This window comes from Leptonychotes weddellii, chromosome 9 (assembly GCF_054177405.1).
Source record: "Leptonychotes weddellii isolate Sample4059 chromosome 9, ASM5417740v2, whole genome shotgun sequence".
Taxonomy (NCBI): domain Eukaryota; kingdom Metazoa; phylum Chordata; class Mammalia; order Carnivora; family Phocidae; genus Leptonychotes; species Leptonychotes weddellii.
The window spans coordinates 119399313-119416383 of NC_138377.1; the positions used below are offsets into that span (position 1 = coordinate 119399313).

General features: G+C 44.3%; 1 protein-coding gene across 1 annotated transcript in view; it reads left to right on the forward strand.

Annotated features, from left to right (window-relative positions):
* AGBL1 (AGBL carboxypeptidase 1) overlaps positions 1–12048 on the forward strand; it is a 637151-nt gene extending 625103 nt beyond the window's left edge. The window contains exon 21 of the mRNA XM_081831887.1: positions 4539–12048. Within this exon, the coding sequence (XP_081688013.1) occupies positions 4539–4737 (199 nt within the window). The 3' untranslated portion in view covers positions 4738–12048. The remainder of the gene's footprint in view (positions 1–4538) is intronic.
* Positions 12049–17071: the final 5023 nt, after the last annotated feature.

Here is a 17071-nt window from a genome sequence, read left to right on the forward strand (position 1 = left end):
ACTGCTGCTGTTCAAGTTATGTTTTCCCTATAGTGTCATTCCCCTAAAGTTTCTCTCTCACTGCTTTCAAGATTTTTCATGTGTCATTGGTTTTCAGAAATTTGTTGGCCATCTGTCTTGGTATGGATTTCTTTGAGTTTATCCGTTTGGGGTTTGCTCAGCTTCTTGTACTTGTAGGTTTATGTCTTTGCCAAGTTTAAGAAGTTTTCAACCCTTACTTTGAATACTTTTTCAGATTTTCTTCTTTTGAGACTCTGATGGGATAAATGTTAGATCTTTTGTTATAGTGCCACAAGGTCTTGATGTCCTGCTCATTGGTTTAGTTTATTTTCATTCTGTTGAGACTGAGTAATTTCTATTGTTCTATTTTCAAATCCACTGAATCTTTCCGCTGTCTCTTCCATTCTGCTGCTGAGGCTGCCTGCTGGATTTTTTATTCATTCATTTTATTTTTATTTTTCAGTTTTCAACTTTCTACCTTATTCTTCTTTATATCTTAATTTCTCTGCAAGACTTTCTATTTCTTTGCCACATTTTCCATTTCTGTTATTGTACACTTCTCACTTCTAAAGTTTCATTTGCTTTTTCTTTATACCCCATATATATAAATATATATATAAACAATATATACCCCATATACATAAATAATATATAAAAATATATATTTTTTTCTTTGCTGAGATTTTCGATTTCTTTACTGAGACATTCTATTTCTTTTCATGTGTGTCCGTAATTCTCAATGGAGCACTTGGGTGATGTCTGCTTTAAAATCCTCATTAGATAATTCTAACCTCTCTGTCATGTTGATATTTGTATCTATTAGTTGTCCTGATTCTTGGTGTGATGAATAATTTTACATTGAAACCTGACATTTGGGTATTACACTGTGAGACTAAGATCCGATTTAAATCTTATGTTTGAACTTGTCTCCTCCAACACCACTCAGACAGGAGAAGAATGGGCCTTGTCACAGGCAGGTGGAGGTGAAAGTCTAGGTTCCCCGTTTTACCACATTGACACCCTGGGTGTGAGGGCTCTTTGTTACTGCTGGGCAGTAGGGAGAGTTTCAGGTCCCCCCTAGACCTTCACTAATATCACTCTGGGTTCAAGGAGCAGGAGGGCCTTGCTGCTGCTCTCCACTGGCACTGGTAGGTAGGGGTCAGTCTTGTTACCAACAGTTGTGTATGGAAGTTCAGGCTCCCCCCTGGCCTCCAGTGGTATTGAGGGGTCAGGGACCTCATTATTGTGCCCTAGGAATGAAAGTTCCAGCTCCCTATCCTGCCTTCTCTGATGCCTTAGCTTGGGGGAGAGAAAGGGTTTGTGGGCACCTTGTTACAGTCTAGTGAGAGAAGAAGTCTAAGCTCCCTGCTTCTCTTGGTGGGGTAGGGTTGGGGCCACTGTTTTTTCTGTGGTTTTTGGCTGGAGTAGAGCTAGTAGTGTAGTTTAAACTCATCCTTCTTGCTAGGCTGCCTCTTTCCTTACCATTTGGCTAGATAGAACTAGCTCTTGTTGGGGCTGTTTTTGTCCACACCTGTTAGCATTTCTAGGTTGTCAGCTTGTCTAACTCCAAGTCTGGGATATAAGAGGCAAAGAGAAATGTCAGGAAGCTCACCACCATATTGTCCTTTAGTCCGAAGACCTCATCTCGTCTGCTTCCTTCCCTCCATATGTCATTCACATTTTAGTCTTCTTATGTTTGTTTTATATAAAATATCCAGGATAATTTATAAGGAGAAAAAAAGAGAAGTACTTCTCTGTCTATAGAGAAGTGGAAGTCCCTAAATATGTAATTTGATTTTCTAAGTTATTAGAATACTTGTACTCTATTTGGAGAAATAAGTGAGAGACGTAATTAAACTTTTTTAGGCCTTTACATATATAAGTTAACTATAAATGTAAATATATATTTACATATATAAACTAAATATAAATATAAATCTACATATATAAATCTCTATATATAAGTAAATATATGATTTAATACTATATTATACATTGTATATTATATAATATGTATTTATTTTATATTACATTATATATATCAGTAGCAAAGGAAGCCATATTTGTTGAAATCAATAAAATGCACTAATGTGATAATTATATGGTTTAATTCATATATAAAACCTTTGAAAAAGAAATCAAGAAAAAAGTAATTCCCCCCAAAGATGGTCCAAAATGGTATATATGTATTTTTCTACATACATACTTGTTATATGTTCAATTTGGCAGCTGTTTATTTTATGTCTACTATATTATTAGCACATTCTAGACTTTCTATAGAATAATAATAGAATTAGGCAGAGGCTTGGGCCTTATTCACAATAGGACTGTAAATGTTATTAAGGATCAAAACAAATTAAGTGAATATGTGAAGATTAATATTTAAAGGGAGAAAATTTCAAAGAGATAGAGCTATCAAGACAGTTATTTGGTGATTAAGATGAGCTTTTAAAAATGATATATCTTATTTGGTTGGATGCTGAGGAGTTGTAAGATCATTTTAGAGATGAGAAATTGGTTACCTGAATAAAGGCTTGGAAAAACAGTCTAAAAAAAAAAAAAAACATTCAGTCTGATATGTTTGGGTGATCACAACCAGAACAGCCTGATGACTTTATTGTGGTGGGAAAGGTCCAGGTCCATGAGTGATTGGAGCAGACTCTGCAGTGGAGGAAAGACAGGCCCTCATTAGGGGAAGACTGACCTTGTTGTTTACTTATGGACTCCTGCCAACTGGACCGCATAGGGAGCATCCCATCCATCAATACCCATATTGCATTAATAAACAAGGAAGAGTCATTGCAAATTCCAAATCTGGAAGTGTCATAATAAAAATGATGCTTTAGAAAAGTTATTAGCAGTGCAAATTTGAATGGTTTTGCTGTAGTTATAACCCAGGTGTGAAGCAACAAAGCTCAATGCCTGCCTCCTTCAACACCATGGTTCACCCTCTTCTTTCATATCCACAGTAGAGCAGTAGAATTAAAATTTGTTGATGGCTTTTACTCTGCAAGACACTCTGCTAGATAGCATCTGTGTGCTTTCTCATTTAGTCTGCACAATAGCTCTTAAGGTACTATTATTGCTATTCTGTGAGGCTGGGGGTTTTCCAAGGTCTCATGGCCAGGATTGATGCTCAGGCTCTTGACATCATACAGCATGTCATCTGGGTCCCTCATATGGTGATGGCTGACTCACAGGCAATCAGTTCTTGCTGACTTGAGCTCGTGTTACAGTTGGGCAGCTCTTACCTTCCTTTGCTCAACTGCTTTATCACCCCCAATTCAGCTTGTAAAATATGCTAACAGTTTAATGCTGTGGGACTGTGGAAACAAGATTCAGATTTCTTCCCCTTCCTCTCCATTCAGGCAATGTCCCACCAGACCTTCAGTTTAGGGTACCAAGGGCCTGGGGAGCATGGAAGCTGCTCTCATCAGTCAGTAGACAATTAGGAAACTGGACTCTGATTCATTTCCTGAGCTAACATGTAACCATGCTGCTGATTACCCATTTTCATTGTTTATGGCGAGGCAGGTGGATGAACAGCTCTGCCTGATTTATGTAGTACTTGCCTTCCATAAATCACAGAGTAGAAACCCAGCACACTGTTAATCCTAATTGGTTAAGTCCTAAGTAGGGAGTGATTAGAAAGTCTTCAGGAAAGAAGGTACCTCATGCAAATGAGATAGATATACAGTTCTTTGGGAAGAAATATCCCCTGCTCTCAATACGGGTTCAAGGTTTGTTGTCCATTCCTGTTGCCCCCTTCTACCTCTTGCTGGTCAACCCCTGCTGATCTTCCATTTGTAAATAAACTAACATAAAAGGGAGAGAAGGAAGATGATGGGATGTACAAACATAGCAGAAAGAGAATGCTGTTTGCCCGCTTACTCTCTCCTTTATTAATTTCAACCTGGATTGTCTAATTCTAATAAACCATCCATCATAATGAACGAGAGCTATGTAATGACTCATAGTGCTGTGAGTAGCAGTGGGATACATTAGGGCTTTTGGTCTTAGCTCCCTGAATTCCAATTCCACCCTTCCCCGGACACAGTTGACGTGGCATTCCCCAATACTCAGTGACAGTGACACCCTTCTCTGATATTTCACTTTGAGCCACAAAGACCCTGAAGACCTTAAGTATGTGAGGTTGTCCACCTCTTCTGATTGGAAACCTTCTGATCTGACTTAGAAATGCAGACTCTTCTGGCAAAGGCAGAAGGAATCCCAAAGATTTTATGTGATTTCCTCCCCCCATCTCAAAATAATGGTTGAGGACCCAGGGACTGTGTATGGGACACATTTAAAGGACCAGGGGCTGTTGAGATGCAGTCTCAGGGAAGATAACTTTCCTTCTCCCTTTCCAATCAATTGTAAATGCTCCTTCCTTTGGGTAACTTCTCTTTTCATTTCCTTCTCCTCTCTCCCCACCTCCCTCTCTCTGTTTTCCTCCCCTTCTGTATTTTTCATCCCTTTTTCCTTCCCTCCCTTCCTCTCCTTCCTCTCTTCTCCTGTTTCCTGGGAACCCACGGCAGACGCAGCAGCAGCGTGACCTCAGAACTGGATGATGAGCCCCCCTGCATGGAGGAGATTGATTACAGTACAGACAGCAGCTCAGACCCAGAAGGGAGCTTCTCTGAGCTGGACCGGCAGATCCAAGAGTGCGCTTTCCACAAGGATGAGGGAGGGGAAGAAGAAGAGGGGCCAGGCCAGGGAAGAAAAGCCATCCCTTAGCCCTGAGGTTCAGAGCGAGCTCCATGTCTCTAACCATGGACTAGCAGCTCTGTTGTTTCTTTACCACCACACATGTACAGCATCAGTGCCAAAAGCCAGCCCATGTGAGCCCAGCAACCTAATTCCAGAGTTTGTTCTAGTTTCATTAGGCATAGAGACTAGCTATGTTACAGTTATACCTTTTACATACATAGTTAGGTGGCCTTTGGAGCCCATGCAAGCTGCCATTATGCTAGAAAGGGCTACTCGCAGGATTACCATGGATCCTCTCAGCACTATTTTGAGCTCTTCTCCCTTCCTGTGCTTGAAACTGGAGGAGCCTGGAACTAGGAGTTGGGCTTCTTTTTGGCTTCTCAGCCAGATTTCTATATGGTTATCTAAGTTGTTCTACATACGAGTGTTATCTCCTCTAGTTGTCTTCCTACTATAGCATCTGAGCTCCTCAGCACAAGTTATGAGCCCCACTGAGACTTCTGAGGGTCCTAGCAGGGTATTCAGCTGCTGAATTATTGAACATGAATGGCTGCACAATGGAGAATTTGCAAGCATCATGCTTAGTCTGTTTTAATAGTGTATATTTTACAGATCCAGTATAATCCAGGAACTGTCCTAGATTCTAAGGGAAAAGGCACAGTACTGAATAAGACATGGCCATTGGTCTTTACAAACTTTAAAATCCTATGAATTCAGGCCACTAACCATAACGCTGGAAGGCAGCAAGTCGTAGTGGAAAAATCATGCATTTCAGATTCAGACAGATGTGGCTCATACCCTGGATATGGCAATCAGTTGTTAGGAGAACTAAGGCTACTAATTAGATTTCCCCAAACCTCAGTCTTCTTATACATACAATGGAGATGAACATTATCCATATTATAAAGTTATCATGAAGATGAAATGAGGTAATATATAAAAGCATACAGATTGGCACATGGTAGGCACCCAATAATGTTGGCTGGTTTTCCTTCATAATACAAGTAGAACATTCTGTATAGGCATTCTCAGTTACAGAAAACATTACCTACAGTCACGTGGTTAGAAAGTACTCCCTCTCCCTCTTAAATAGAGGATAGCATTATGCTTCTGTTCTCCCATTGCTTGGAGGAGTCAAGAAGATAGTTGCATTGAAAATGTAAATGTTGGGAAGGATGGAAATAATTGTGACTCATCATCGCCACTTTGTGTGCCTCAGCTCAAATTTGCTTATGGGATGAACTTCTGGTCACCTGACATGTTTCTGAGGGCAAGTGACTAGGACATGTAAATTTCTACTTGGAGGTTCAGGAAAAGCCAGTGACATGGGACATGGATTCATCCATTTAGCAAACATACATTAAGCACCTACTATGTGTCGTGACTTTACTAAGCTCTAAGAATGCAAGGAAAAGGACCTACTCTGTTTGCAAGTGGGAAAGATAAGCAGTAAACATTTCAATGCAGTGGCACAAGCCTTTGTGGAGCTTTGCAGAAGATCATCTAATGGGGCAGCAGTGGTGGGAAACGTGTACCAAGAGGTGATAATTGAGGTGGTTCTTGAAGGATGTGCAAGAGTTTTCAGGTGAAAAGGAGAAGAAACATGCTAAGGAGTAGAAAGAGTTTGTGCAAAAGCCCTAGGGTGGGGTTAAAACTTGGAATAAAATGATTAGTGTGACTGGTTTAAAAGATGTGTTTGTTTGTGGGGATGGGAAGGGAGTGACAAGAGATGAAATTGAGAACATTGGCATTGAAATGATCAGACAACATTGACATGCCTTGATGAAAATGTCAGTCTTTATTCTGAATGTGCTGGTGGAGACAAAGAATCTTCAGCAGAAGCATGCCCCCGAATGATGTCTGCGGGCATGCAGTGGGACCGCTGTCCCACTTGCTTATGACTGATTGACTGGATACCCTGCTATGGTGGTAATTCAGTAATATGAGGACCCTAAGTGTGAACTTACCCTATTTGTAGATCAGCAGGTTTGCAATAAGATGAGAGATAATGAGTGCAGTTTGGGGTCATGTTGAATATTGGGGGCCTATGGCAGGTCCATGAGGAAAGGACTTCTAGAAGTATATCAGTAGAAGGAGAGGTATATGCAGTGAGATGGGGACTGGTGAAAGTCTTGAGCAACTAAGCCCAGGTGCCAGTCAGCCGAGAAGGAGTTTGTTCAGAGGGAACAGAAGAGTTAGAGAGAGAGCTGACTTCCGTCCCTTCCCGCTGGGACTGAAGGCCATTCTGTGTCACACCTCACTCGTTTTCGGTCTTGGGGCCGAAGAGAGGGCTCACTGGCAAGTCAACTCCAAATAGTGATAGGAATGGCTCTTCTAGCCTGGCCAAACATGTGTCTTGTTGGCCAAACCACTATAGTGAATTGTTCTGAAAACCCTGTTCCCCCAAACTCATAGCCAAACAAGATTACTCAAGGATTCCAGGCAGTGATGGGCTCTAATGGGAAGCAGATATGGTTCAAAGTGTGCAGGGGGGATGAGAGTCTGGAGAAGTGATGCTGGAGCCAGACCATGGGCACAGGTGTCCGGTACCAGCTGGTACCCAGTGCTCTGCCTGGCAGGGCTAGGACTCAGAGCGGGCTGGGCAGGGGGGCTGCAGTTTCCTGGGGCACCCTGTGCACTTTCTCTGATGGGCAAACGTGGGTAGCTGGCCTTTTACACCTCTAGGGCAGTCCCATTAGGGGTAGAGAAGTACAAGGCTTCTTGTGATCCCCTAAGGATCATACTTCCACGATTCCTTAAGGGTGGAATATGCTGGCTGCTCTTGACACTTCCCTTGGCAAAGGACTTTTTAGTTCCATATTTCCTACAGGAAAAAGATCCCTGTACAACCTGGCCCCCAGTCTTCTCTACTAACTTAGGTTTTGCCATCCTGCAATCTCTTGTTTGCTATGGGACATAGCTTTATTTTATCTCACTGCACATATTCATGAGTGTGAGCACACATAGACGCATACACAGATGCACACACACACACATACACACACACCACTTCTTGAGCCACATAACTCCCTAAATACCTTCTTTGATTTTTCTTTCTTTTTTTTTTTTTAAAGATTTTATTTATTTGAGAGAGAGAGAGCGCATAAGAGGGGGGGAGCGGGAGAGGGAAAAGCAGACTCCCCGCTGAGCAGGGAGCCTGACGTGGGACTCGATCCCGGGACTCCAGGATCATGACCTGAGCCGAAGGCAGTCGCTTAACCAACTGAGCCACCCAGGCGCCCCCTTCTTTGATTTTTCACACATTTTCACATATTTCCTCTGTCTCTGATGAGCATCTCCCATTATGCGATTTGGGCATTGCAAGACCTAGTTCAAATACCACCTTCCTTCTGTAAGACTTATCCTAATCAGCCCAGCCAAGTTCTATAATCCCTCATCTGTGTCCCTGCTGCACCATTTATGCATCCCTCTTAAAGCATGCTTTCTATTTACAATTTTATTTATGTGGTTTTCACAGCCCCACCCCCACCGGCCAATGGGTGGAGAACTCTAAGATGCATGTGCCTGGTATTATCTTGTCACCTCTCCCTGCAGCTAGCATACTTCTCAACACATTGGCCGGCAGTCAAAATGTATCTTCCCCCTAACCTCAAACCTGAAGGTCCAACGTCTCAGTGAAATCCCATATATTTCCCTTGGATTCCTTCATTTCCCATCTCAAATCAGAGTTTGTGTTTCAGAAAAGGTAACTGATTTCACTAAAAGGGCATCCAGCACATGCACACCTTGGCCCCTCAAGCTGATGGTTTCCATGGAAGACTGGTTCCCATGTGAGGCAAGCTTAAGAAGGAGCAGAGTGGCCTTGTCCTTGCCTGTATTGTGCAAATGTTTAGATAGAGCAGAGAGAATGGGGAGCAGAATCTTGAGGAGTTGCCAGAGGCTGCAGGATTCAGCCAGGTGCTCTGCACCACAGACTGCCTTTGGTGGGACCGGGCACAGGGCTCCACGTGCGTTGTGCCAACTTGGCTGTCTGGGTACTTCTTACAGTCCTGTCAGTGAGAATCCAAGCATTCCAGCCACTGGCTCCAGTTTCTTCCAGGCCTACAGAAAAAAAAAAAAAAAAAAAAGGATTCAGAGCCACAGAGCACATTTGAAAATAACCTGATTTTTGAGTTACGGGCTCACGTTGAGGGATGCCAACGCAAGTTGGGTCACATGACACCCCTAAGGGAAGAAGTTCTCATGCCCGGCTTTTATTTCCCAGCCTGGACAACTGAGCTGTAGAGTTGATTTCATATGCCAAGGGGAGTCTCTGCTCTCTTCCAAGAGAAGGAGCTTCCATGAAATGCCTGACATAAGTCATTCTTGTTAGGGACTCAGGACAGTGGCCTGTGTGGTGGGTCTGAACATTTGCATTAGAGTGATGGATTCCTTTTGCCCTGCTGGTACAACCCTCTCCAGCCCCTTAAAGGCTCCAGGCTTGGAATGGCACAGAGACAGTAGCATGGGTCCTCACCATGAGAGCTTTTTTGGGCAAAAATAATTCATTAGGTCTGGAGCCTACTGCTGTCTTCCCAACAGATGTCCTCTTTTGTTCATGTTGCGGTTTGGCTTCATGAGTGCCCAACTGATTCTCGATAGAAAAAAAAGTGTTGTTTAGAAAAAAGAAAGTGGTAAAAAGACATTTTTGGATAAAAACGGATTGTATTACAGCCTTTTGGTGCCTAATAATAAAAAGAATACAGTTGTATATAACTTAACATCATCTACTGCACACATTCCAACCCAATGGAAATGGAATTGAGCTTGAGTTCCCTACCACACACACACAGACATACGCACATACACACATGCACACACACACATACACACATACACACACACATACACACTCACAATGTAAATGCAGGGCTTTAAGCAAGGAAACAGAGTGAGTGAGGGAAAGTTTATGATCAGACAAATGACCATAAAAGTAGGGAGCAGCTAGATGGTGCTTTTACCCCATACTGCCAGACACAAATTAAGATGGAAGATTTTTTGGGAAGAAGGTGAAGCCTTCTTATCAGCATATGGCATAAACTAGTCTTCTAGCATGTATATATTTTGAGCCTGCTTATTAGGTCATGAGGAAAAATGGATCCAGTCCTCTCTGGAAGAGAATGCATACTTGTGGGAGAATTACCAGATAAACCACATTTGGGTTTTATGACAAGACAGAATAGAACAATGGATGATTGCCTAGAACAAACTTGTTATTCTGATTAGGAACTTCTGAGCTTTTCTAGGGCCAGATAGGGTTAAGATGATTTCTTAGCAGTAGACAAATATTACCACCACCTCCACCACCCCACCGTGCCCCCAACAAAACACTAATAATAATAATTAAGCACAGTTGTTGGAGCAGTTCAGTTGAGGTGTCTGAGTGTGGCTTTGTGCTTTGAAGGTCAGGATAGGAAGTGGCAATGAGGTCAGTTCTGTGTGCTAGCTGTGGGACAGAGTGAGGGAGCAAAGAGATGGATAGCCCTGTCGGCCAGAATATGGAGGTTAAATGAATGGATGTTCTCAGACAGAATCATATCATCTGGTCCCCACCCACACTTCAGTCTGAAGAGGAAGTGATTTTAGAAGGTATTAGGGGAGAAAAAAACCTGTCTGTGATTCCCTCTCTGCTCATACTCATTTAAGCTCTCCCTACGGCTCCGTGCAATAGATGGGCATCATTACTGCCATTTTCAAAGTGAGGCTCAGTTGCACTTTTAGTAGGTGATGGAACTGGAATCTGCTCCCAGAAAAGTTCTGATTCCCACCCTCTGTCATGCTAAAGTTAACGTGTGTTGAACATGAAGACACATGTCTAAGACCATGTGTTATCATGTTATGCTTCACAACTTAACCCTGAGGTAAGCCCTCTTGTTATGCCTCCTTTGACAGGTGAGGATGCTACGGCATAAGAAGGCGAGCACTTGCCTATGATTATGCAGCCAGTAAGTAGTAGGATCGTGGTTTCAACCCAGGTGGTCTGACACCTAAGTCTGCACTCCAAAGAAAAGTGGTCTCTTCAAAGACCCCTGAGGGTCTTTTAGAAGTCACAGAGTAATTCCCTGTCTCCACGAAGGGCAGGATTATTGTTGTTTTCAATCCTTGGTTCAAATATAAGTAACTTGTCTGGATATCCCTGCAGAACACTCCACTCCACCTCATACTCACAGGTTCAAAGTCACATCCTCATGATTTCCTCCCACCAAACCTACCTCCAAGTTCCTCACTTGATCACCTTGACAGGAATCTGTGTTGTCTTGTTTTTTGTGTACCCAATGCACAGCCCAAAGTCTGAGCAAGGCAGGCACTCAAACGTTCACTAAACACATGGATCCACAAGTCTTGCCAAGCCTTGCTCTTCTTACCTTTAGTTTAAATGCATCTGCCCATTACTCATTCTCCTTGGTTCATTTCTTGCCTGGGTTTCAGTGATGGTTTCCCACAGCTCTCCTCACCTGTGATTTTGCCTCCTTTTCCAGCCCTTTCTTCCCTGTGCAGCCAGATGATGTTTGGAATGAGCATTTGTTTCTATTTCTGCTGCTTACAACCTTTCAATGGCCTCCCATGGTCCCAAGGATAAAATGCAAACGGAACCCGGCACTTGAGCGCTTGGGTATCCAGCCACTGGCTGAGTTTCTGGTGTCCTGTCTTAACACAAACCCCTACTGAAGTCATAAAAAATCACTTGCAGTTTCCAGAAAGCACTTTCCTCATTCGCTCTCTCTGCTTCCACCTCTGTGTCTAATTCTATTCATCATATCCTAAATGTATCCTCCTCCATGTAGTCTTTCCCTTATCTGACTCCGAGTTCCCACAGAGGCATGGAGAAACGCTGTCATAGCTTCTGTTGCATGGTATTGCCTATGGGTTTTTCTACCCACCCACCCCCGCCCCCCAGACTTTGCATTTTTGGAGAAGAGAGATGATGTTGTTCACCGCTATGTCCTGAGGGCCTAGCATTGTGCCCAAGACATGGAGGGCCTTCATTAAATATGGGTTGAGTGATTGAGATCTTAATTTCCATTCCAAAGATCTCCTGAGAATGACCTCGTCCTCGTTGCCTCAGTAACCTATTAAACATGAATAGCAGAGCTGCAGAAAAGTAGGACACGCCTGTGTCCAGCTCGCTCAGAGCAGCAAGGAAGCATCCAGGAAAAATCTCCCTCAGCCCCTGCTCTGTGGTGCCTCCTGATCTGTTATTTTCCAGAAGCAGCTTCCTTTTTTTCCTCCAAATGGCCTGTAGAGGTCAGAAAAGGGCCTTGGTTTCAGATCGAGGGCTGTCCGCCTCCATTAGCATTCACCCTGGGTGTCTACAATTAAGCAAACCAAGGCGCTGCACATAGGAACGGAAATGCATTGACTTTAATAAAACAGAGTGTAAAACAACTTTAGATTGACTCCGGCCTTGTTTATTCTTGCACACTTGTAATTCTGGTTCGGTATATTCCCAGTCAAAGAGACCATTGTCCTGGGAACTGAAGCTTGTCCCTTCTTCATGGCTGCTGCAGCCCGTCCGAGGAGGCAAGCCGCAGCAGCTCACCACTCCTGACTCACAGCAAAAATGTTTTTGTATTTCTTAAAGAAAAACAATAACAAATAGAAGGGTATGTGGGCATGATGAGAGGAGCTCCCACTGTTGTCCTAGCCTTTTTCTTCCATGAATGTGAGTACATTCAGAGTCCAGAAAAAAAAGAGAGAGAGAGAGATGTGAATAATAAAAATGGAGCAGGCACTCTGGTGGCCACCCATCATGAAATTTAGGAACTGATGACTTTGTTTCAGAAATTATTTTCTCGTGCATGGAAAAGAGAACTGGACCAGACCTTGAGAGTCCACGATTTGAGGTCTGGCTCTGCAACTTTAATGTGTGATTTGGGGGGAGGACCCTGCATTTCTCAGGGTCTCAGTTTCTCCACTCCCGAGCTGGACCCGATGAACTCTGCGGTCACTTCTCTGTCCCACACTCGCTGTGGCCGTGCTGGCCGGCCCGTGGAGAGGGCCGCCAGGCCGTGGGCTTGCCGCGCGCACGCAGGGGCAGTGCGGGGTGGCTCACACTAGCGCTCTGTCCGTCCGGGGCCCGAGGCCAGGCGCGCACAATGATCTTTTCAGAGCCCAGGCCGATGCCATTGAGACACTGCCAATGCCCAGCAGAATAAAAGCTTCCGAAATCAGAGCTAAAAATAAATAATGAAACAAAGCGACAACATAAACAGGAAGACCCTAAAAGTGGGGGGAGGGGGTCGAATTGAGAGTCAGCAGAGTCAGGGGGCACCATGGGGGGCAATGAAATTCGCTCTCATTGTGGATCCTGCTGGGTGACGTGGTGGCAAGTGCTCTGGGAAGTGGCAGTGTGAAGCCAGCCTGGGATAGGATGCCCCCGGAGCAGAGGTGTGACTGGCTCTCAGGCTTATTTCCTCTCTGCCCACAGCTGACCCGCCCACTCGTCGCGCACTCTTTGTTAGCTGCTCAGAAAGCGAGTTCTTTAACAGTCCTGTCCTGTCACGGGCCCCCTGCTGGGCCCCGGGCCAGCTGCCCTCATTGACCTTGTCTCCTGGCATTTGGGGACCAACTTCCTCTTTGCACACACTCAGGATTTCAGTACAAATGACTTTGGGATCTGGTGACTTGGGCCGGAGGTTGCAAGAGGGTTGGGCAGGGAAAGGGAGCTAATAGACGTGAAGCACGTTCCACGTGCTGCCCGCGGCGCTCCGTACTTCATGCGTAGTCCAGGGAGGGAGGAACAGCTGCAGGGAAAGTCGTTGGTGAACTCCACCCCTGCACGCCTACAGCCCCTTCCTAGTTCTTCCTCCACCTTGCCCAGGGTGGAGAGCCAGAGCAGGTGGAGGTGGTGTTCAGCCAGTCAGCTCGGTGAACTTGGGGCTATGCAGTGTGGGCATCATGGGGGGTGAAGGTGGAGGAGCCGCGGGCTGTCATTAGATGGTGACAGAGATTGGGGGCTCACACCCTGGCTGAAAAGGAGAGGGAAGAAGTGGAAGGGAGGGGACTTCCCAGGGAGGTCAGAGGCTGGGATCCAGGGAGAATTCAGGCCTTGTGAGAAACCCAGACTCATAAAATTATAAGTGATGTGTAGTGTTTAAGACCTTTCCTAATCTGTGGGGTCTAATTTCAGGTCACCCCTGCACCCTCTAACCTTCTGCAAAAGCCGGGGTGCCTGGGTGGCTCAGTCAGTTAAGCACCGAACACTTGGTTTCAGCTCAGGTTATGCTCTCAGGCTCAGGGGGAGTCTCATTCTCTCCCTCTGCCCCTTCTGCCTGTGCTCACACACTCTCTCTCTCTCCCAAATAAATAAATAAAATCTTTAAAAGAAAAAAAAGTCAGTAAAAGTTGACTTCCCCAGAGAGTGGGGTTCTGATGATATTTTGAGTAAATAGAAGATGAGCTTCTTCATTTTGGATAAAAAGACTACGGGCAGAGGCTCTCAGAAGCAGGGAATCTGAAAATTCATTTCTAGGGCATGAACAGTTCCCACACTATAGCTTGGAGCTTCAGCCATTTTATTTGGATATGAAAATGATGAAACTAATAATGATAGTAATAGTCACCAAGTTACCAGGAGCACTCACTGTGTACCAGTTCTTAGGCTGAGGGTTAATTATTTACAAAATCCCTGCGAGGCCAGTCACTATCACTGTCCCCATTTTGTAGAGGTACTCAGTAGTGTGTGCTAAGTAAGTAGCTAGGAGAGAGGCCAAGTTAGGTTCTGAGCCGAGCTCTTTTTCTCCATGGTATAATAACCCCTAAAAGGAAATGATCCTTAATGGATCATTTGCTGGAAGCTCCTCCCTTCCCCTCCCCTCCCCTCCCCTCCCCTCCCCTTTCTTCCTTCCTTCCTTCCTTTATTCCTTCCTCCCTTCTTCCCTTCCTTACTTTCCTTCCCTCCCCTCCCTTCCCTTCCCTTCTATACTTCCTTCCTTCCTTCCTTTCTTCCTTCCTTCCATCCTTCCTTCTATTTTCTTTTTCTTGAGGCAAACTTGCCTTCATGCTTCCTTCCTCAGATTTAACTAAAAATGCATCTGTAATTTTCAGCATCTTATTTTCAAACTTCATCAAGACCTATTCTTTCCCCCATACACCTATTAATCTTAATTTTACTCAGTCTCCTTTCCATATTTCTAGATGAAAATGCTGAATGACCTTTTAAAGGGATCTCCCAATGGGTTGATGGTGGTGGTTGGTACTGTGCCTGTGAAATTCGTGAAGCACACTCTAAGTCTCCCGAAACAAATGTCGAGAGCATCATTTTTTAAAGATAAATAATGTGAATTTCAAATAGGTTAAATGAACGTCATGGAGGAATATGGCCCCATCCCAACAAAATCAGGGTTGGGTTGGGATAAGGAAAGATTTTCCTTATGATGTTTGCTGTGGGTCAGGAAATAATTTTTCAGATCTCCATCTATCATGTCGTGAGTCTTCTGGACAATATGAGATGTCCCCAGTGGCCATATTTTTGTTAGAGTTCTATTTTTCAGCCACCCTGGAGTAAGGGTGCTTAGGATTCATTTCAATGTTACGTATAGAAATCTGTGAGCCTCATGTAACCATTACCTGGTTTCAAGTGACATTCAGTTTATTAGTCTAGGATCTCTGATCTCTGAAACCTAATCTATCACTGCCTCTCAGCTTTACTTAATTTCTGTTTACCAATGCTCAAGGGAGCCAGCCATGTCAACAAGGCCACTCAGCAAGGAGCAACAGGGCAAACTTGCCCTCTTTTTTTGAAAGTAGATTTCCATGTCATGTGGCATTAAGTCAATGATATTCCACCAAAATAGTTTACCTGAACCATGTTGCTCTTCTGAACGTTTTTGTTCTTTTTGGTTGGTTAGTTGTTTTTTGTTTTGTTTTGTTCTCGTCTGATGTGGCTATATAATAACAAGACCAGAGACATTTAACATTAAAAAAAAAAAAAAAAAAGGCAAGGAAAATCAGGACCCAGAAAAGTAGAGGGAAGCCAGATCTCAGGATTGTCAATGATTAGCTGCTCACTCCCTGTGGCACACACACACACACACACACAGACACACAGCTTCTTAAGGAAAACCTCTTATATGGATCAAGAGCAAATTGGAGCATTCGAGGACACTGATTTGGTGACCACTGCAGAGAATAGAATTTTTGTGGTAAGAGGAAGAAGATTATAAATAGAAGAAACTGAGGCAACCTCTCTCACAATGCGTTATAATTGGTGTCACAAGATCTTATGCAAGATAATATGGCAAAGATGGTGTAAGGGGAATGTCTCCAGCTGAGGAAGCACCCTCACTGGTGGAAGAACAGTAGGATCAGAGTGGGACAAGGGAGAAGGAGTGGGTTGGGGCTGCCTCACCCACTCTGCTGTAGACCTCAGGAGAAAAGGGCCATCCTATGGGTGATGTCAGTAATGGTACCTTAGTTACATATTGCTGCAAAATCAACTACCACAAATTTAGCTGTGTAAATCAACATCCACTTATTACCTCACACTTCTGCAGTCAAAAGTATGGGAGAACTCCACCAGGTTCTCTGCTCCAGGTGCCTCAAAGCCGAAAAACCCAAGTGTCAGACAGCCTGGGATCTGACCTGGGGGCTCAGGAAAAGAATCTTCTTCTGGGCTTGGTCATGAGGTTGGCTGAATTCAGTTCCTGTGATTGTAGGACTGAGCTTCCTGTGTCCATGCCAGTAGTCAGCTGGGGGCTGTTTGTGCTCAGCCCTCGTTCCTTAGCTAAGTGGCACCTAAAAGCCAGCAATAGTATGTTGAACCCCCTTCATGCTCCCACTCTCTGATTTCTTCTGCTGCTACCAACTAGAGGAAACACTCTGCTTTTAAAAGGCTGGTGCAATTAAATTAAGCTCACCCTGATAATCTCTCTCTTATCTTATGATACAACATAATCACAATAGTAAAATCTCACCATCTTCACGGGGTCCACCTATGATTAAAAGGGAATTGGAGGGGTGTGCCTGGGTGTCTCAGCTGGTTAAGCATAAGACTTGATTTCAGCTGAGGTCATGATCTCAGGGTCCTGGGATTGAGCCCTGAGTTGGGCTCTGCACTCAGCAGGGAGTCTGCTTGAGGATTCTCTCTCCCTCTCCCTCTGCCCCTATCCCACTCGTATGCACTCGTGCAAGCTCTCTCACTCTCTAAAATAAATAACTACAGGGGCGCCTGGGTGGCTCAGTTGGTTAAGCGACTGCCTTCGGCTCAGGTCATGATCCTGGAGTCCCGGGATCGAGTCCCGCATCGGGCTCCCCGCTCGGCAGGGAGCCTGCTTCTCCCTCTGACCCTCCCCCCTCTCATGTGCTCTCTGTCTCTCTCATTCTCTCTGTCTCAAATAAATAAATAAAATCTTTAAAAAAA